This window comes from Protopterus annectens, chromosome 6.part0 (assembly GCF_019279795.1).
Source record: "Protopterus annectens isolate FY-2018-M chromosome 6.part0, PAN1.0, whole genome shotgun sequence".
Taxonomy (NCBI): Eukaryota; Metazoa; Chordata; order Ceratodontiformes; family Protopteridae; genus Protopterus; species Protopterus annectens.
This window is the reverse complement of record NC_056737.1, coordinates 1,774,602,415-1,774,625,616: the sequence shown is the minus strand read 5'-3', so window position 1 is coordinate 1,774,625,616 and position 23,202 is coordinate 1,774,602,415. Positions and strand designations below refer to the sequence as shown.

Sequence of the window (23,202 nt, the reverse complement as noted above, 5' to 3'; positions counted from 1 at the left end):
ATTAAATAGGGCAGGATTAACTGTTCAACTCAGTAAGTGTCAAGTGGGTATGTGAGAGGTCACTTACTTAGGACATAGAGTGAGAAGTGGCAATTTAGGCCAGAGCCTGTCAAGGTGGAAGCTATTCAAGCATGGCCAGTTCCTGTTACCGAGAAATGAGTGAGCATTTTTAGGGACAGCGGAGTATCATAGGAAATTTGTACCCAATTACAGTACCATAGCTGCACCCCTTACTGACCTAAGTAGGAAGAATAAACCAAACAAGGTAATGTGGGCCACAGAGTGTGAACAGGCATTCCAAAAACTAAAAGAGATTTTGTGAGGACTCCCTTTGTTAGCCAACCCAGATTACAATAAATCATTTATTGTAGAGGTGGATGCTTCAAATTATGGGGTGGGGACTGTACTTAGCCAGGTTTCCATAGAAGAAGAACACCCGGTGGTATATCTGAGTCGCAGACTCCAATTGAGAGAAGAGTGCTTTGCAGCCATGTAGAAAGAGCATTTGGCCATAGTGTGGGCATTTGCAAAAGCTGAAGCTATATCTTTATGGGAGAAAATTCCCTGTATGCACAGATCATAACCATTTAACATGGCTTAATTGGGTCAGTAAGCAAAATGCCAAGTTAATGAGGTGGAGTCTAGGATTGCAAGCATATGATATGACCATGTAACATCGCAGTGGGGTAATAAGGCCAATGCAGATGGATTGTCCAGGAGAGGAGTAGGTTAATATTCACAGGCAGACCCATTTTTCTCAAGCGACAGTTTTCAAGTGTCAATTGAAAATTGTACTTGAGTCATAAGGGAGAAGAAATGTGAAGAAAATGAAAACACTGTCATCTGTGTTAGCATGTCTGGCAGGAGATTTGTGTATATTCTCAGATTAACTTGTATTGTATGCCAGTATAGCTAACTGTGAAAATGTAAATACATTTTAAAATGTTGAGCATCTTCCTACTTATACAGAATGTTTAAAGAATCTGTCAGTGTTTTGAAACATTTCTAAATGCACGTTTGTGAGGGAGATTCTAAAATACAAACTGTCAGCAGAGAATCAGCTGAACAGTAGGTGATGTTATTAGAATGTTCCTGGTTGCTATGCAATTATTTGAACGGCTGATTGACATGAAAAATAACTTTTTTTAAATAGCCAACTGCTATTTTTAAAATAAGACAGTAGAGACTTTTAAGCTGAGCAGTTTGTAAAGAACAGCAGTTAGTAAAGAATGACAGTTACAGTACTGTGCTGAAGATACCCAGAAAAAGAACTTGCTAAAAACTGTAAGCCTGCCTTTGCCTTGCTGTTATGTTTTAGAGTAGATCAGGGGCAGTATTTTCTAGTTAGATTAGGAAAGTTTAGTTATTTAGATAGAGGTTTTCTAAGATGATGGAATTCTATCCCAGAGTTTAATTTTACATTTTTGGTGATTGAATTCTGGTGTTTATTGAAAGTTATTGATTTACATTTTTCTAACCATGTTACTTATTATTAAATATTTTTCAGTACTTTACATTGTGGCTGGACAATCAGTATGTTCTTTAGACATTAGACAGTGCTCATACATGTTTGAAATTCCCCAGGTCACCTCAAATGCCTGACTGCTTCTGGTTGTAGCTATCATTTATTTTGATACTTAATTTTTAATAATTGATCACCCTTTGAAGGCCATGTAGACCTGTCTGACTCTGTTGGCAGCATGTATCATTTGTATTGGGGAGGGGACACAGCTGGAAATCTGTGTCAGGCTTCCCATAAGTGTTTGAGTGTGTAAGATTTAAATTTGTTTTGAATGTGAGTGAGTCAGATGTCTTAAACTGGAACACATTGCTTTGAAGTATATGACAAGGGATTACATTTGGGGTGGACAGAGGTATATAGTCCAGTCCCAGGAAAATAGAGCATGTTCCTGTTGTGCTATTAAGGGAAATTGTGGAATTTTATTCTTGTGTGCTCTGTGCTCTGTGCTCAGGTGCTTTCTGTGTTGCTCCCACACTGAAGTCAGTGGTGAGGATTGAGGCTCCTTAATTATTGACTTGGGTTTTAAATGGGGGACGTCATATTTATTGTTGGCAGTCCGGTGGGATATTGGCTGGACATCACTATAATTAGTGGCAGTCTGCTGGGATATTAGCTGGACATCACAGTGGGCATCACATATTGTTTGGCAGTGGTGGGGCCCATCACATGGCCACATATTGATGAGCAGTGTTGTGGATATTGAATTTCTGGGGCCTGTAAACACTTTTCACTAAAGAAGGTGCTTGTACTCTCAGCAACCACATGGTGGACATTTGGGTTTCATATCACAATAGTTCTATTTATTTATCTTTTGTTAGCTTAGTAAGTCAGGGAGAGCAGGGGAGGATGTCAGCAGAAGAGTATGGCAAGCTGACAATGAACCAGCCGGCTGAGATGTGCCAAGCCAAAGGACTGAGGCATGCCAGCCTGACTAAAGGGGAAATGATTGCAGCCTTATTCACAGCTGCATCACAGACCAGTGACCAGGAAGACAACCAGACTGGCATTGGGGCTCTACAGCTCACTAAAACAGGACAGTTCAACATTTCCTCAGAGGACTTTAAAAACATGTCTGGAGTTAAAGAGACTTGAACTGGAGTTCAAACATATGGAATTAGAATCAGCAGAGAGGCTGCAGTGTTTGGTAGCTGAAGAAAATGAGAGGCAGAGGTAACATGAAAAGAAAATGCTGACTCTTCATCAGGATCATGGAGGTAATGGGAAGGAGTAACCATACTTCCGAAGCAATAAAGGTCAGTACACTTCTTCCTCAGTACCAAGAGGGTGATAATTTTGATAGTTTTATTCAGATATTTGAAAGAGTATGGAAACAGTATAATGTTGACTAAGGGCTCTGGGTACAGTTCCTTCACCCCTTACTCCATGGTAAAGCTATAACTGTTCTTTTTAAATTGTCTGATACTGATTGTTTATATTGTGATAAAGTTAAGCACTGTTTATTACAGTTTTTTAAGTTAACACATGAAGCTTGCAGAAAAAAAGTTTTGTGAGCAAAGACGCAAGGCAGATGAAAGTGCATGTGATTATATTGCTGAACTAAGCACTTATTGTCATAGGTGGGTGAGTGGGTGTCAGGTCACCACTTTTCAAGGGCTGGCAGACCTTTTGATGATGAAACAAGCCCTTAGTACTTTGCCTGAGGACATGAGAATCTAGTTGGCAGACAGAGAATGCAACTCTGCAGATGATTTGGAGAAAAAAAGGAGACCTATACCTAGCAAGCAGGGCATCACTGCACAGGAAAGGGATAAAAAGTGCTACACATGGATATAAGGGAACTCATGGTGGGCAGCTTAAACTACCCAAACAGAGTCCGCCAGTAACAAAGGAAGCCACTAGTTCAGGTACATGGTCAGGATCAAGGGTTAAATGCTTTAAGTGTAACCAGTGGGGCCATGTAGCAAATAGAAATCCATGGAGGCAAAGTGGGGAACAAAAGGTGGGGGATCCAGCAAGTGGGAATAACAGAATGTTAGTGGTAAGTTATCTGGAGACAATAGGGGTACCACTCTACCTGCAGAGTTTATATCCGATCTTGGTAGATGGAAAACAGGCCACTGCGAAGAGAGACACAGCCTTTGATGTAACCATTTTATAGCTTGCAATGGTTAAAGAGGAACAGTACTTGCTTGGGTAGTCCACTCCAGTCAGGGCTTTAAGAGGGATCACATTCCAAATGCCTTTGGTCAGGGTTTACCTTGACTGAAAGGGTGGAAATAGAAGCAAGCAAGTAGGTGTGTTTGAGGATATCCCTGCAGATGTCTTGATAGGAAATGATTTTGATAATGCAGTACCTTGTGTGCATGCAGTGACATGCAGTCAGGCTTGGAGACAGGCATGTGAGTCTGGTAGACAGGTGGAGACCCAGACATACTGCATCTCTGAAGCCAGGACTAGTGATGTGGCTAATTCATGGAGGGAGCTACCCTGTAGCAGTGAGCCTGATGATGAGCCACAGCTGCTGGAAAGTACTGATGTTCCCCTGGATAGAATGACTGCAGAGGTGCATAGTAGTGCAAGGCTTGAGGGAGATAGCTAGGGTGGCATCTGATTCTCAAGAAAAAGGGATTTCTGTATACTGGAAAAAAGGATTACTGTATACAAAGTGGACCACTGTGGGAGGACTAGAAGGTGAGGTAATACAGCAGTTGGTAGTGCCCAGAGCCTGCCGTTTGGCACTTCTAGCCATAGCCTATGACATTCCTTTTGCAGGTAATATGTGCATAAAACAGACCAGGAGATGTATTATTGGCCTGGGATTGCCAGGGATGTAACAGGGTACTGCTGGATCTGTGAGCTGTGCCAAAAAGTAGGCAAGGTAGGAGACAAGGTCAAAGCTCCATTTATCCCTTTACCTGTGATTGTGGAGCCATTTCAAAGGGTAGCTATGGATATTGTGGGCCTCTGTGTACCCCAAGTTCCTCAGGGAAGAAGTATATTCTAGTGGGGGTCTACTTTCAATACTCAAATTGTCATAATAGTGAACCTCAAAATATCAAGATTAAAACAGCAAAGTCTCACAACCCTGGGTAATGAAAGTAGACCCCCTAGTGGTAGTAGATTATGCTACTAGATACCCTGAGGCAGTGGCTCTGTCATCCATAGGCAGAGAAGGTGGCAAATGCTTTGCTGGAGATTTTCAGCAGGGTAGGTTTCCCAAGAAAAATACTGACTGACAGAGGTGCCAAATGTCAAACCTGCTGGCTTGTCTGTGGGAGCACCTAAAGATAACCCCTACCACCCCTAGACTAATGATCTTGTGGAGAGGTTAAACTCTACACTAAAGACCATGATATGGGCATTTGCAGACCAGTTTAAGAGGGATCTGGACAAATATTTGTCCCATTTATTGTTTGCATACAGGGAGGTGACCCAGGGATCTACAGGTTTTTAACCTTTGAGTTGCTGTATGCGCATAGGGTGAGGGGCCTCTAGATTTGATTTGTGATGAGTGAGAGGGTGAGTGTGAATCCCACACGGAGTATGTTGTGGCATATGTCCTAAACCTCAGGACAAGGCTTACAGAGCTCATAGACTTGGTCAAGGAGAACCTGGCAGGAGCCTAACAACAGTAAAAAGGTCTGGTGTGACAGGAATGCTTGAACCAGAGAGTATACTGTGGGACAGCAGGTGATGGTTCTCATTCCTGTCAGACAGAATAAGCTGCAGACAACTTAGCAGAGACACTTCAAGGTGATGACGAAGGTCAGTGTTGTTAACTACATGGTAGAACTGCTAGGCAGGAAGCAAGTGCACAAATTGTACCATGTTAACATGATGAAGCCTTATCATGATAGGGAGGCCCTTGTGCTGAGTATTTGCAGTGGATGTCAGGAGGAGTCTGAGGGGCATCTGATGACTGATCTCCTCAGTGAGGTTCGGATTGACACCCCAGTGGAAGGGCTAGCAATGCCCCAGCAGCTATCCCCTACCCAGATTCAAGAAATCCGAGCAGTGTTGCAGGAGTTTGGGGACATGTTCACTGGAAACCAGGGTGCACCATTCAGGGCCACAAAGGCCTATAAAGCAGGCCCCTTACAGGGTGCCTGAGTGAGTCAGACAGAATCTGAGGGAAGAGATACAGGAGATGCTGGAACTCAGAGTAATCCAGGAGTCCAGCATTCCCTAGGCCTCCCCCATTGTGCTGGTACCAAAGAAAGATGGCAGCACTAGGTTCTGTGTGGACTACAGGAAACTAAATAGTCATACAGACTCAGATGCTTACCTCATGCATAGGACAGATGGAGTTTTAGAGCAGCTGGGTAGAGATAAGTATCTGACCACTATTGATTTTACCAAGGACTACTGACAGGTGCCCTTGACTCCCAATGCTAGAGAGAGGACAGCCTTTGTGACTCCTTTCAGCTTGTATGGGTTCATGAATATCTCCTTTGGGATGAGAAATTCCCCCGAAACTTTCCAGATGCTGGTGGATCATATCCTAGCAGGAGCAGGAGATTATGCTCTTGCTAACCTGGATGATATTCCTATCTACAGTCATTCCTAGCAAGAGCACCTTCAGCATGTCGGGAGGTTTTGGGCAGATTTCAGAGGAGAGGGTTGACCATTAAGCCCAGTAAGTGTCAGATGGGTATGGCAGAGGTCTCCTACCTGGGACATAGAGTGGGGGATGGTAAGATCAGGCCAGAACCTCCCAAAGTGGAAGCCATTCAGGCATGGCCTGCCCATTACCAATAATCAGGTGAGGGCATTCTTAGGGATAGCGGGGTACTATAGAAAATGTGTCCCCGATTATAGTACCATAGCTGCCCCCCTCACAGAACTGACAAGGAAAAGCAAGCCAGATAGGGTTGTGTGGACCCCAGCATGTGAGCAGGCATTCTAGAAGCTTAAGGGAGCTTTGGGAGGACCCCCTGTGTTATCCAAATCAGATTACAACAAAGAATTTGTTGTGCAGGTAGATGCTTCAAACCATGGGAGAAGGGCTGTACATTAGCCAGGTTTTCTCAGATGGGGAAGAGCACCCAGTGGTATATGTCAGCCATAGATGCCAATCCAGGGAGGAATGTTATGCAGCTGTAGAAATGGAATGTCTTGCCAAAGTATGGCACTGCAGACACTTCATCCTTATCTGTATGGAATGAAATTCACTGCAGTTACAGACCACAATCCCTTAACATGGCTACATAGAGCCAGCCAGCAAAATGCCAAGTTATTAAGGTGGAGCTTAGGATTGCAGGCATTGCAGGCATATGACATGACAATACAACACTGTAGTGGGGTCAGTAATGCCAATGCAAATGGGATCTCAAGACAGGGAATGGGGTAACATATTCCCAGTTAGGCTTACTTCTCTAAAGCTATGTTTCTCAAGGGTAACTTGAAAAATTAGCTTGAGTCTTCGGGGGGGGGGGTCTGATTATATTGGCAAGTGCCAGCATAACCAGCTAGAGTTTTGTAAAGAATTATATGGCCTGTGACATCAAACTGATTTATACCAGATACTTGTGTTAGAAATGTATTAAAACTGTATGTCATTTGTAGATCAAACTGATTTGTACAGATGCTTATGCTGAACATGTATTTGTGAGGTTTATTTGTGTTAAAATGTATTAACAGTGTATCCTGCTGAAATGAAAAATGTGCATGTATTATTGTAGCTGAATTAAATGCATATGTTTTAAAGGTGGACATTAGGGCAGCAAAGATTAACCTTAAGAAAAATAAGGGAAATGTAAATGAGCTGTTAAATCATTAAAAGGCACACCACAATGCTGAACAGAACCAGAGACACTGGGTCTGGGAAACAGCCTTTGTCCATTAACTCAGTGAAAAGATAGGAGGCCTCACACACTGCCATAAACAATTGGATGTGTATTGTGGCCATCTGTGCTAAATTCCTGTCTTAGCTTCAAAGGGGAATACTCCGAGAACCTTGAGTCAGGTGACCAGATGAAGTCATTCTGCCAGCCCTCTTGGAAATTATATTTTAGATATTAAAAAAAGAAATCTGAGAGTACTGAATATTCTGTTTGGGAAGCCTGACTAGAAAGACCCTCACCCGCAACATCTTTCCTTGTGGTAGTAAGTAAATTAACTAGTCAGGTGACCAGATGAATTCATTCTGCCAGCACTCTTGGAAATTATAATTTAGATATTAAAAAGAGAACTCTCAGAGCATTGAATATTCTGTTTGGGAAGCCTGAATAGAAACACACTCACCCACAGCATCTTGCCTTGTGATAGTAAGTAACTTAGCTAGGGAACAGTAAAATTTTCTTAGATTCAGTCAGGCATATAGTGAAGCTTAGCTTAGAGAGTGTTTTTCTTTATTTGTATGAGTGTCCAGCAATGTTAATTTCAACATTTCCTGTGATATGAACTCTGTGGTCTTGTTTAAATATATATTCAATATTTACATGCTCTTTTATTATTTATTATTAAATATATTTAGACTTCTATTGTGGCTGGTCCTTGTAGACAGTATTTAACCTTTGAGAGTGCTTATATTTGTTTGATGTGGGCCACTCCAGAAGGCCTAGCCATCTTGTTGAACTATTACCATTTGTACTAGTATTAATATTATACAATATAATTGGACACCCTTTGTTAAGGGCCTTAGAGTAGCTGATTGTGGTGTGTCTGGTGGCAGTGAATCTACCTTATAGTCTGGGCAAAGTTGTTAAAATGTTTAATCTGTGCCAGCCTTTCCCGTGTGTGTGTGTGTGTGTGTGTGTGTGTGTGTGTGTGTGTGTGTGTGTGTGTGTGTGTGTGTGTGTGTGTGTGTGTGTGTGTGTGTGTGTGTGTGTGTGTGTGTGTGTGTGTGTGTGTGTGTGTGTGTGTGTGTGTGTGTGTGTGTGTCAGATACTTGGGGCAGGAACACGAAGCACTGGGTTCACAGACAGGGTGCTGGAGGACTTGGCTTGGACACTCGGCTGAGGACCTAACCCTACAGCTGTACCAGTCGGAAGTCTTATTAGTGATTTGGAGGGAAAGAGATGTAGAGGCATCCAGACCTCAGGCTGAGTGTGTTCCCTGTCTGCTGTTATGGGAAATTGTACATGATGCAGAGAAGTCTGCATCTGGAAACACTGAGTACATCCATTTGTATTCCAAGTGCATGTCCCTCTCCAGTGTCAGTGGTAAGGATTCAGGCTCCTTGATAAATGGCCCAGCATGGGGATGACACATATTGGTGGCCATCACATATTGACAACAGTGGTCAGCATCACAAAAGTCACAAATAATGGAGGGACAAAGGCCGAAGAATAGGGACACATTTTAAATATTACTCTTAGAAACTTAGAAAGTTGATAGTATAGAATAATTCATTAGCATTATTTTTCTGAAGGACATGGTCTGAAAATCAAATTTCTGCCATTATTTTTTTTTATTTTCTCCTCAATGATTTGCCAGTGATTTTTCAGAAAACTGCAATTTTATGAGAAATGGACCAAAAAAAAAAAAAAGAGTCAAAAATCTGGACATGCTGTGAAATTCTGGACAATTGAGAGCTATGCCCTCATGGCCTCAGCCAACTTAGCCTGCAGAAGCTGGATGGAAGGTGCTACCATCAGCTTTCTAAATGTACAAGTAGATGCAATACTGGTTGCCATGGACCTCAGCAGCACTGTCTGTTCCCTGTCTATGTGTGCCATATCACTGTGCAGGCATATGTCATCTGGCTGGATATTTACATGTTGCATATTATTTTGTGGGCCACTCACTGCACTTCCTGACTCTACTGTAGTATGTGTGGCAGTTTTCTGCACCTGGATCACCATCCTGCACATCCACTGCTTGATGCCAAGTGTTGCATCTAGGTCAGGGAAAAATCTGAAGTCATGGTGGCAACACCTACCAGTACATTTCTGTCCTGCAGAGGTATACATTTGACAAACACCACAGCTGACAGATGTCATCTGTGGTGGTGCTACCTGTGTATCCCAGATGTGACTCACAGTTGCCAGATGTTCAGCCTCAAACAGCGATGAGCTGTTTGATCCAAGTTGCACTAACAGCTGGCCAATTCTTTGTACACTGTGGAGCACCATCGGTTGCAGCTGGGGAATTCTCATAACTGGCAATGCCAACCATTAGACAACTAGTGGCCCACCCTACCCATGATTTTAGCCATGAAGGTGACCATGTCTGGGTACACTATTATCTGAGCCAGTCTGGCAGGTCCCCTGTACCCTGAGCTATACCCCATTCAGATGTTCATCTTCCTTATGTGTCATTCCCAGTATCTTGTTTGTAGCACAACCATCCTGTTCTGCAGTTGTTCACCCTCTATATGTCTGTGTCCCTACACTGTTGTACCTATCTTATACTCACCTTATATATCTATATTACCAGTTCTGCCTCTGTGCATTTCACATTCATCTGCTTTAGTAACTTTCCTTATACCCTCTGCTCATTCAATGCATACTCCTCATTACCTTCTGCAACTACCATTTTAATACGATAGTATATATATATATATATATATATATATATATATATATATATATATACACAATATATATGTGTGTGTGTGTATATATATATATATATATATATATATATTTATATATATATATATATTTATATAATATATATATATATATATATATATATATATATATATATATATATATATATATATATATATAAATATATATCAGCTGCTCTGTTTGCTATTCTGTCTTTTCTACCTTTCATATCTCTCCTTTTCCTTCCCAGTTATATAATGAACTCTGCTGACACTTTACTATGTTGGTCCTGTCTGGCCTGCCTACAGTGCCAAAGTTGCAGTGCTGAGGCACTTTATTGCATTCATGCACATGCATTGCCTTGTGTACTGTTTCTGACTTTTTTGTGACATTTCTCACAATATTTAGTAGAGTGGCCACTTTGCCATCACTTCCTAGTGTGACTGCTGCCAATAACAAAGCTACAGCAATTTGCTGTGTGTCCCTTTCCTCTGTGAAGGGCTGTGAAGCAAAGCCATTTGGCTTGGGATCTAGGGTCTACTACTCAGAGGGAGACTGGTCTAGAAATTGTGTAGCTTTGAGCCACGTCACACCACAAGGTTTTTGATCTTTAGTTCTACACCCCAGCAAAGTATATGTTGCTGAATTGTTTCTAATTGGTAATAACCAATTTTGATTTCATAAGCAGATTAATCCTGAAAGTATTATCTTGTATAAATAGGTATTTAGGAAGGAAACATTATTATTCATTTTATCATCAAATGAAAGTCAGAATGTACCTCAATGATATACCACAGGACAAAAAAGTCATCCCATTTCCTCCAAATAACTACAAAACCTTCATAGAATCTGAACAATAAATCACATTTCTCACGAAAAGTGTTCTGATGACTATAAATAAACACTGATTTCCACCATCTCATCATATTCACATAACCTGCGGATACATTGGCCCTCCTATGACAGCTCCTCTGGTCTACTTGTAAAGTTCATTATGGCCTAGAAATATATTCTTTGTAACCATTAGTTGTAGCATTTTAATAGGAATGCTTTCTGTTTTTCCCAATAAAGTGTAACTTTATTCAACCCATATTCAACAGGTTCCCTTCCTGGAGTTCATTTTGTTAAATGAAGAAAAAGCTGGTACAGCTGATCAAGAATCAGCTGAACAAATGCTACTATTTTTTTCTGTATTTATGATCACAGTACAGCAATGATTTGGGAATTTACCATTTCCTTACAGTAGTGTAGTCTTGGAGTTGGTATATGTAATTAGCAGGGGAGTGGAGATGCAGGGAAGGCTTGCAACCTTGCAAAAAATATGTTTTGACATTTTTTCCAGTATGTGTGGTTCAAGCATTTGTGCTCAATTATTTGTTATTTATTGTTTTTCAAGTAATTGTTACAAATCCCCTTTCTAACTCACGAAATGGAAACATGTAATTCTTTCATAGCCAATGTTGTCATAAGCAAACATTTTTCTTCAATGAACATAATTTAAAATTTGTAATAATTATGTTGCAACACAAGGCTGTTCTCTCATTTCCTTTACCAATGGCCTTAATTTTTTAGTCAAAGTGTGATAATGTTAGGTATTGCCAACTATGCCAGGAGAAAAAAAAATATATATGTATTATTGCAACTGCTTAAATATGTATGTTTTCACAGAGGATACTGGAAGATAAGAGGTTAATTTCAAACTTTGAAAATAGTTTGAAATTAAATTACTTGGCTTAGGCCATAAAGATTGTATATTACAGATCTCATTGCAGCCAGAGACAAAAAGTCTGTACCAGGAAGCTTTCTACATTGTCTTTGGAGTGAGATAATTGCTAGTCTGGAAGGGTGGAGGTTTGAAATTGTTTTATGATTTTCAGGAGCTGCAGCAGATCTTAGCTAGGTTCTCAGCGTGTCTATTATTGAAACATATGTGCTAAATCCTGACAGTTTCTAGCAATGGGGAGCTGCATGGGAACCAGAAGTCAGATGACCAGATGTATGTGATGTAATTCTGTAATCTGTCACTAAAATAATGTTTTAATACTAGCTGAGACTGAAGTCTCAGAGCACTCTGTTTTTGTAACATGACAAGGATCTCTCACCTGCTTCATATTGTCTTGCTCTAGTAAGTAACCAGGGAATAATAATTATTTAGATCAGTCAGGAAAACATAGTGAGATTAGTTAAGTACTGTTCTTCTGTATCCCTGTGACTCTGTTTGTCTGTGTTATTTTAATATTGCCTGTGAATGAAACTCTGGTGTTTATTGTAAATAGATATTCCATATTTTCATGTTCTTTTATTATTATTATTAAATATAGTTACATTTTTCATTGTGGCTGATCCTTTAAATAACATTTTAACTTTTGAGGGTACTCTATTTGTTGACTCTGCGGCAACTCCTGAAAGCCTTACTGCATTGGTCAAAACACTATCATTTGTATTAATATTAATTTCACTTTGTATAATTGGGTACCCTTGTAACAGCCTTAGAGTAGCTGGCTTTGGAGTGTCTGGTGGCACAAACTACCTTATAATCTAAGCAGAAGGGGGCATAGCTAATAAATCTTTGCCAGCCTTTCCCAGGTGTATGTGTGTGTGTGTGTGTGTGTGTGTGTGTGTGTGTGTGTGTGTGTGTGTTTGTGTGTGTGTTTGTTTGTGTGTGTTTGTTTGTATGTGAAAATCAAATCTCAAAGCGTGTGTGTGTATCCATTGCTTGGAGCAGGAACATGAACCACTGGTTTCACAGAGAGGGTGCTAGAGGACTTGGCTTGGAGACTCAGTTGAAGACTCAACTCTAGACCTATGCCAGTGGGGAGTCTTACTGGGGACATGGAGGGAGACAGAGAGAGAAATCCAGACCCTGGACTGATTGTGTTCCCTGTGTGCTCTTAAGGGAAATTGTGCTTGATGCACAGAACTGCATCTTGAAATACTGTGTGTAGCTATTTTTATTCCAAGTGAACATTCCTCTCCAGTGTTAGTGGTAAGGATTCAGGCTCCTTGATTAATGGCCCAGAAAGGGGAATTCACAGAAGTGTTATTACTAGATGAGTAATATAAAATGATAAAGTGTGATGATAATTTCTGCAGAACTGTCTGGGAGCTGCTTCTTCCTAGAGTTTAATGTATGAAGAGCTGAAACTTCATAAGCCTTTTCAATAATGCTTTCTCATCACAAACTTATGTTAATGATTTGTCTAGTTTGCATAAATCTTGCTTCACTGAATGGATATGTTTTGCATTCACAATAGAAAACAAATAGAAACACAGCATGATAGCATGAAGTTTATCTGGTAATACAACTCATAAATCTTGAAAGACTTTCACCTGTTCTGCTGTCCTTTAGACTAAATACTTTAATAATCAAAGTGCATTTTCTGAAATCACCTTATTTTATCCATTGCTGATTTTGTGTCAATCAGGCCCAGAATGCATAGCGTGATAGACACATCCTGCCTTTGCATTGCAATCTCATGGCGGAGAGAGCCAAAGAATCCTTCTAGTGCAAACTTGCTGGCTGCATAAGATGTTACAAATGGATTTGGGATTTTTCCTATAAAAAAAAGAAATTGAGAAATAAAGTTGAAAATCAAAGGAAGACGCAAGTAGAAAGAAAATAAGTTTTAGCTAGATATAAACCAAAGTTTTGCAGCACATATTACCTGACCAACCATAGAGAAAGCATGCACATGCAGCCAGGTTTAGGTGATACTATACAAAAAAATGTTATGGCCCAGACCAATGGTTACAGAGATATACTATATCAAAGTATATTGTGCCAAAAATACATACCACAAGACACAGAAAACTATTTATTCACTTTATGTTTACTTATTTTGTTAACCAGTTAGGTGGACTGATCTGAAACAATCATCTTCAGCCATGACCCAAGAGCTTCTGTCTCAGAGTTTACCTCCACAGTAACTAAAAAGCAAAAACTAATTAGTGAAAATCTCCAAAATTAGGAACACCTTTTAAATGATGGTACTATCAATGGAGAAAATCCTAAAATAATTTCTAATTTTCAAAGGGACGGAATAAAAATTTGAGAATGAATTAGGGACATCCTTCCAAAATATGGACAGTTAAGAGGTATGCACCAAGCTACAGACACATAAGTTTAGAGAGAAACATGACACTCAGACAATAATCAGTTTAAACCTTATGTAAGCACATTAATATGTTAAGTTACAGAATCAGTTAGCAGCATAAGTACAAAAAAATCACCATCAGACTAAGAGTTTGCTACAGAGCTTATCTAAAAAGTCTCTACACTAACATTAATCATTCTGATGGTCTGCAGGCATTACTTTATTTTTTGGGGGATAATCCCACCACTCATTATATAATGGACTTAACTTCTTTTTGTCTTTCTAACAATTTTTTTAGTTTCAATCAAGTTATATACCATCAACTAAAGGGTACTGCTATGGGGGCATCTTTTGCCCCCATGTATGCAAACCTTTTCATGGGTAAATTTGAATTGGAATATGTATATACTAATAAATTTTATAAAAATTATGTTTTGTGTTACTACCGCTACATAGATGATTTGATTTTTCTATGTAATGGCGGTAGTGAATATGTTTATGAGTTTTTCTCAGATCTTAATAATAACAGGTATAATTTGCGGTTTGATGGTTTACAGTTTGGCAGTGAAGTTCATTATTTAGACATTATGTTAACTGGAGTGGCAGGTGATCAGATCCATACTACGGTATACCGTAAGTTTATGGATGGTTATCAGTTTCTTTATGGAACTAGCTGCCACCCCCCCCCCATACATTATCTGCTATTCCTTATGGAGAAATTATAAGATTATCTAGACTATGTAATAATGAAATAGATTTAGAACAGAATATTTATGATAGTATTATTATGTTCTTGAAAAGGGGATATAGTATTGATATATTAGATTTTGTATTAATAAATTAATGGATAAAACAAATCTTAAAAAGGGTAATAAATTGATTACTAGTAATAACAGTAGAGAAGTAAATAGTTTTTTACCTTTTATGAATAAGGTTAGTCCTGTTAATAGGAATAATAAATGTTTAATGGGTTCTATTCAGGAAATATCAGATATTTATTTTGTCACTGTCTACAATTCTTATAGTGACAAAATTTGGGATATTATTAAGTATTTTTGGAAATTTCTGATTTCGGATAAAAATCTCTATAAAATCTTTCCAATTATTCCTAAAATATCTTTTAAAAGAGGTCAAAATTTATCTGATAAATTAATTAACACTTATTATATTTCTCCTTTAGATAATGTATATAATAATTTGGTTATAGTAGGTACTAATGTTTGCGGCCAGTGTAATATATGTAAATTTGTAAAACCATATTTTGATAATATTAATGGTATTCCATTTAGACCTAAGAATATTTTTTCATGTAATTCTGTAGGTGTTATTTATTGTGTTAGATGTCCATGTAAATTATATTATATTGGTGAGACAAAGAGAAAATTTAAAACTAGAATGCAAGAACATGTTAGAGATATTAAAAAAAGAGTATTAACTAGTCCCATTGCTTTACATTTTATGGAGTGCCATAATAGTAATGCTGCATTGTTTGAATGTTGTGTCTTAGAAAATATTTTTATTAAAAAAGGTGATGATAGATTAATTAAAAATATTTTGTTATTTAAAGAAACTATATTTTGAAATATAATACCATGTCACCTAATGGTTTGAATTTAAAAGTAAATTGGAAAAGTCTATTATAAGCTTTATATTATTAATATTGTTAGTTTTGTTTTATACTGAATGTTCTCTCTTTAAATGTTATTTAGCTTTTTGATTGATTTATTATGTAATTACTTAATTAATTGTGATATATATTGTAGTGGGTGTGTGCTTGTAACTTGTGCTCATTGAAGGCTATTATGCCGAGGCGCTAAGCTGGATTAAATTTTTATCTGTGAACTGGCGTTGTTTTTTAGGCTGTGGCCTCCTTCTCTTTCACTGTTGTTTTTGATATTTCATATGGATACCAGTTCATTATTAAATACTCCTAGAGTCTTTAGAGAGAACTTCTCTCCATCGGTTAATGGGTTTACTGCTAATATTGAAGGTGACAATGGAAGAACTGTTGATGCTATTAACGCTACTAATGCTGCAATCCCTTCAACCGTTAATGGTTTTTCTGGAGGGATGAATAATTCGTTTCCCGTGATGGCAGCGGCTCCTGATAAGACAGTTAGACCGAAGGTTGTGAAGGACGTTACAGGTGGGCTTCCTGCGATGCTACCGACTGTTGAGGGTATGGTGAGAGCGAACGCTCCTACGGATGTGCCGGGTTCTTCTGTAACGATGGATATTCATTCAGCTAGCAGGCTACGTGGTACCGGCTCCGTATCTGATTTTCATCGGGCAGATTCTGCAGTGAATGCAGCACCTAATGGTAACGTTTCCTCAGAGTATATTACAAAACTTTTTCAAGATAGACAGCAAAAATTTATGAACCCCTTCGGTTCTTTAGGTGGCCGCATTATTAATCCTGCGTTTCCGCAGGATATTCAAGATAACATTAAAGAATTTGAAAAGCTGCTTTTTAGGGAAACACGGTGTCACTTTAATTTGTTAGGGCTTCAAAGGTATGTGGACCTTGACATTTCTCCACGAGGCTTACGAGCTTTCAAAAGCCCAGCGACACCTTTTGATAATGCAGACAGTAATGATTTAATATTTAAAGACCGCTGGCTTTCGGCGGCTCATAATTGTGCAATGGAGTGGGTCAAGATACTCGTGGAAAGGGAACAACTTCTTTTGTTGAAATTACAAGAACAACTACATATCATGCATTCTAGATTGTTGACTGACATTGGTATGGCTAAGGTCAATGATATTTTTGTTAATTTAAATGATAATTTACATAAATATGAGACTGAACAGATACAATATAAATCAGTAAAAATTAAAAGGGACATTAAAGATTATGACAATGGGCGTGCTTTCTTATGGAAACGAAAACAAGTTTTTCGCCCTTCAAAAAAACAAGTAAATGTTAAAAATAATAACAAAAAACAGCTTTCTGTATCATTTGCTTCCTCAGAAGGCTATGGTTTTACTACAGATTCTGATACTGATTTTCCACCTTTGCCAGCTGCTAATGATTCTTTAGGGCATCAGCAACGCTTTCGGAGTGATGGCAACAATTCCAGACGAGGATATAAAAAGAAAGACTTTGCTACGGGTTCTTCTCCGGGTGAAGGGCAATCTAGACAAACATTTAAAAGGGGTAGATGGACTTGATTTTTCGAATCCTGTCTTACTGAATGGTAATAATGTTGTTAATATTTCTGGTTGTAATATTTCCAATGAAGAATTAGCTGTATTGCAGTATGGTCTTAAATTTGTTCCTACTGTCTTTCCTAGACACCACATATTGAAACAGGAGTTTTTTAAATTTGTCAGAAAACTTCATTTGAGATATTTTTTTTCAAATGATAAAAAAATGTCTATATATGATGAGCCTGTTTCTAATTTATTATATAGTGATAGTGATGATGATTCTAGTATGGACAGTTATTACTCTTGTTTTTCTGATGAATCTTTGCCTTCTTTATATTCCTCAGCTTATTCTACACTTAATACTGAAGGTATTAATTTTCATAGTAAGTTTATTCCTCCATATAATAATTCCTACATTATTCATTTCTTTGAAATGATACATTTCTCGTTACAAGAAATGTTGAATGTATGTAGGAATGATCAAAGGTTATGTAATATGACCAAGAATGAATGGATGGCTATGAAAAATCTTTCTAGTAGACATGATATTATTATTAAAAAATCTGATAAAGGCAATAAAATTGTAATATTGAATAATAATCAATATTTAGATATGTGTATGGAACATTTAAGTGACCCATTAACTTATGAGATTAGTGATTATGATAAATATATTGCAGCCATGAAAGAATGTACTATCTTATTAGACAAGGGAGTAAGACTGGGTTATATTTCCAAGGATGACCTTGACAAAAAATTCTGTTTGGAGAATTGTAATTTAGCTACCTTCTATTGTCTCCCCAAACTTCACAAAAATATGAATAACCCACCTGGCCGTCCCATTGTTGCGGCCAGCAATTATTTTTTTCGAAATATGGGTATAGTTGTTCATAATTATTTGTCATCATATGTAAAAAAACTAGAATCCTATGTTAGAGATTCTTTTGACTTTATTGATAAATTAAGTCATATTATTTGGACAGATAACATGTTTTGGGTTAGTGTAGATGTTGTTAGTCTCTACACTAACATTAATCATTCTGATGGTCTGCAGGCATTACTTTATTTTTTGGGGGATAATCCCACCACTCATTATATAATGGACTTAACTTCTTTTTGTCTTTCTAACATTTTTTTTAGTTTCAATCAAGTTATATACCATCAACTAAAGGGTACTGCTATGGGGGCATCTTTTGCCCCCATGTATGCAAACCTTTTCATGGGTAAATTTGAATTGGAATATGTATATACTAATAAATTTTATAAAAATTATGTTTTGTGTTACTACCGCTACATAGATGATTTGATTTTTCTATGTAATGGCGGTAGTGAATATGTTTATGAGTTTTTCTCAGATCTTAATAATAACAGGTATAATTTGCGGTTTGATGGTTTACAGTTTGGCAGTGAAGTTCATTATTTAGACATTATGTTAACTGGAGTGGCAGGTGATCAGATCCATACTACGGTATACCGTAAGTTTATGGATGGTTATCAGTTTCTTTATGGAACTAGCTGCCACCCCCCATACATTATCTGCTATTCCTTATGGAGAAATTATAAGATTATCTAGACTATGTAATAATGAAATAGATTTAGAACAGAATATTTATGATAGTATTATTATGTTCTTGAAAAGGGGATATAGTATTGATATATTAGATTTTTGTATTAATAAATTAATGGATAAAACAAATCTTAAAAAGGGTAATAAATTGATTACTAGTAATAACAGTAGAGAAGTAAATAGTTTTTTACCTTTTATGAATAAGGTTATTCCTGTTAATAGGAATAATAAATGTTTAATGGGTTCTATTCAGGAAATATCAGATATTTATTTTGTCACTGTCTACAATTCTTATAGTGACAAAATTTGGGATATTATTAAGTATTTTTGGAAATTTCTGATTTCAGATAAAAATCTCTATAAAATCTTTCCAATTATTCCTAAAATATCTTTTAAAAGAGGTCAAAATTTATCTGATAAATTAATTAACACTTATTATATTTCTCCTTTAGATAATGTATATAATAATTTGGTTATAGTAGGTACTAATGTTTATGGCCAGTGTAATATATGTAAATTTGTAAAACCATATTTTGATAATATTAATGGTATTCCATTTAGACCTAAGAATATTTTTCATGTAATTCTGTAGGTGTTATTTACTGTGTTAGATGTCCATGTAAATTATATTATATTGGTGAGACAAAGAGAAAATTCAAAACTAGAATGCAAGAGCATGTTAGAGATATTAAAAAAAGAGTATTAACTAGTCCCATTGCTTTACATTTTATGGAGTGCCATAATAGTAATGCTGCATTGTTTGAATGTTGTGTCTTAGAAAATATTTTTATTAAAAAAGGTGATGATAGATTAATTAAAAATATTTTGTTATTTAAAGAAACTATTTATATTTTGAAATATAATACCATGTCACCTAATGGTTTGAATTTAGAAGTAAATTGGAAAAGTCTATTATAAGCTTTATATTATTAATATTGTTAGTTTTGTTTTATACTGAATGTTCTCTCTTTAAATGTTATTTAGCTTTTTGATTGATTTATTATGTAATTACTTAATTAATTGTGATATATATTGTAGTGGGTGTGTGCTTGTAACTTGTGCTCATTGAAGGCTATTATGCCGAGGCGCTAAGCTGGATTAAATTTTTATCTGTGAACTGGCGTTGTTTTTTAGGCTGTGGCCTCCTTCTCTTTCACTGTTGTTTCTTATCTAAAAATTAGCATAAGAAGTGTTATTCCATTGCCACAGAGTGGTGAAGTCCTACTACAGCCAAGACAGCCTTTGTTTGATTAGCAACATGCCATCTGAGGGACTGGGCAGGGGAGGATCATGTTGAATGACTGACATCAATTTGCTCATTCCAAGGGATATGGAGGCTTCTGAGCCCACAGCGTTGATCTAGTTGTAGCTAGATATGTTGCTTGTTTGTAGTAGCCACTTTGGTTTGTACTGCATCATGCAGGGTCCTAACTGTTGAACCTGGGAATAGGAGATGCATGTGGGAGCACATATGCATCCTCTTTCAAACCAGGCAGCTTTGGTGAGTCTGCAGGGAGGGAAGAATATGCTACTCCTAGGGATCAACATGCTGACCCATTCACTACTACCCAGCTCTCAGCACTGAGGGATTGGATGGGCTGCTATGGCTTCCTGGACAGGAACAAATGGGCCGCCTAGCCTGGGGATACTTGTCTTCTACACCCACTGAATGAATGGGCTTATGTTCTTTTAGTGCAGTTCACCAATATGAAACTCACTGCTAATAGCACTGCTCCATGAGACATGATTTTCTCTTAGTTTAGCAGACTACATTGAGCACAGCTGTGCATAAGCATGTAAACTGAGGAGTTTTCTAAACAGAATATATTTGTCTATAAATCTGATTCTCTCATGATATTTGTTTTATGCTAGTGATCCAGAGGTAATGAAACAAACTTGTGACATGACAATTGGAAATAAATTTCTACTTTTACTGTACACAGACAACTGTGAAAGAACAGAAAACTTAGGTTAAATCTGGACTATTCCTTTTTCCACTGATTGCTATAGGTTAGTTATTTCCAGCTTATTGTAGGTTTAAAAGCTGATACTACATGTTAAGTATGACATGCCATTGTTACACTCTGAAATTTACTTTATTATTAAATATTACACTCATACACAGTTACATTATGCACTCAGTGCAGGATCACTTTTATGGATGCCTTGAGGTGCCAATAATTGCTCAGTGCTCCACAGTATATCTTTTCTAGAGTAATTGTAACTTTACAATTTTACTTGCACTATACTGTTTACATGATGAGGCAGCTGGTATTGTAACAGTATATAGCATGGACCATCTAGGGTTACCACCTGTCCCACTTTGCGAGAGACAGTTCCTATTTGGGCAGCTGTGTCCTGCAAAAAAATTGAAATAATGGCAAATGTCCTGAGATTTTAGGACAAAAATATTTCCTATATTTTATGTAATAGATGCATAAAATAGTTATTCTGTATCTGAAACACCTAAATGCTATAAAAAACACAATAAGTAACTAAAATGATACAAGAATAAGCTTTTATTTAGGCAAAAAAGTGAAGTTCTGTCCTTTGTACTGGCCGTAGGTATGTTTTGCTCTGCAAAATCTGACATTTGTACCAAAAATGTCCCACTTTGGGCATTTGAAAAAGGTGGCAACCTTAGGAGCAGCTGCTATTGACTTATTAATCATTTGTTTGCAACCCTCTATGAGCATCTCAACTCAGGAAATGAACCATAACTTCCTGACATATCAGACTCATTTGACTGTAAGAAAATCGTCTAGGTTGAATTAGGATGCAAAATAGCATTGATGACTGATTCTTGTTCTGTTTTAGGTGTAGTCACACCTTATGAGAGTAAAGATAAAATCTCTTCTTCTGAAGAATCAGCATCAATGTCCAACAACTTATATAAAGTCGTTATCTCTGGATGGTCAATGTGCACAAATATGTCCCTAGGGATTGAAGGTCTATGTCTTAAATAGTCACTATGACTTCTAAACACAATATCACAATTAAGATAAAAACTAATAATGCCACTGTGGAAAAAGGTACTAGTGGAAGTCAAAAGGTAAAATAGAACAGTCCAATAAATCCACTCGACCACCAAGGCAGATATAAAAAGTCTTTAATGTACAGTAAGAGCTTTCATGCCCCACTGTGCACTTCTTCAGACCATATAAACATATTAAAATAACATCCTTATATATACATTGCTCTATTTCAAAAGCACCTATCATATATAAACATCAATAAAATCACTTAAACAGTCTCCACCCTCTTAAAAAAGGTTTTAAAGGAACTGGACCATTTAGTCCTGGTGTTGCATCAATGTGTAACCCAGGGGTGTAGCTAGGATTTTCAAATTTGTACTGACAGCTCTCAAACTGCTACCCCCCTCCCCAGCCAAGCTATGGCCATTCTCGTAATTCACGGTTCGCTCTTTTAGTGTCGATGAAGAGCCATTCGCTGTAATGCCTCTTCAGTAATATAATATAAATTCACTCAAACTCGGTTCCTTGAATTGAAAATTAACCTGAAATGTCAGTTCTTTGAAAAATGGAGCATGGTAGTTGGGGTAGAGACTTTATGCTTTTGTTTTCTGTAACTAAGGTACAGGTTTTGAGCTTGAGTAAATTACTAACAACCTGCTACCACTAACTAGGATGTTTCATTCACACACACACCCCTACCTACCTCTTAGTGCAAGAAATATGGACAAAGCCTAAAATAAACAGGGGCAGATATTAAATGATGTTCTCGTGAACTTAGAAAGTTGCTAGAATAACAGGATTTGTGCTAGTATGAATTTTTCTAAAGGACATGAAGTCTGAAGCTCAAATGTCTGTCATTATTTAGCAACTTCAGCCTTCAATGATTTTCTAGAAAATCACAAAATTTATGAGGAACAGACAAAAAATATGGGGCAAAAATCTGGACATTCTGCAAAATGTGGACAGTTGAGAGGTATGCTACCTACCACACACACACACACACACACACACACACACACACACACACACACACACACACACACAAACAACACCTCTCAACCTCTTACAGCAACAAACTCATAAATAAAACTGAGGCAAAGGCCCAAAAATAAGGACATTTTTTTTAAATATTGCTCTTATAAACTTAGAAAGATAATAGAATAGTAGTAGGTCTTGCATCAGTACGAATTTTCTGAAAGGTATGAAATCTGAAACTGAAATGTCTGCATTATTTTCTAACTTCAGTCTTTAAAATTTGCCACTAATTTGCCAGAAAACTGCAATTTTATGAAAAATGGACCAAAAATGTGATGCAAAATATAAAATTGCCAGACAATACAGCTGGGAACCTGTCAAAGGAGGGACACCATTTTAATATGAGCACAGTTAACTTAGAGCAGCTGACAAAATTAGAGAATCTACATGCATTTCTGAAATA

General features: G+C 37.5%; 1 protein-coding gene across 1 annotated transcript in view; it reads right to left on the bottom strand.

Moving 5' to 3' along the window:
* Positions 1–23,202, bottom strand: part of LOC122804025 (hydroxysteroid 11-beta-dehydrogenase 1-like protein) — a 238,509-nt gene that overhangs the window by 45,531 nt on the left and 169,776 nt on the right. The window contains exon 4 of the mRNA XM_044073703.1: positions 13,369–13,534. Within this exon, the coding sequence (XP_043929638.1) occupies positions 13,369–13,534 (166 nt within the window). The remainder of the gene's footprint in view (positions 1–13,368; positions 13,535–23,202) is intronic.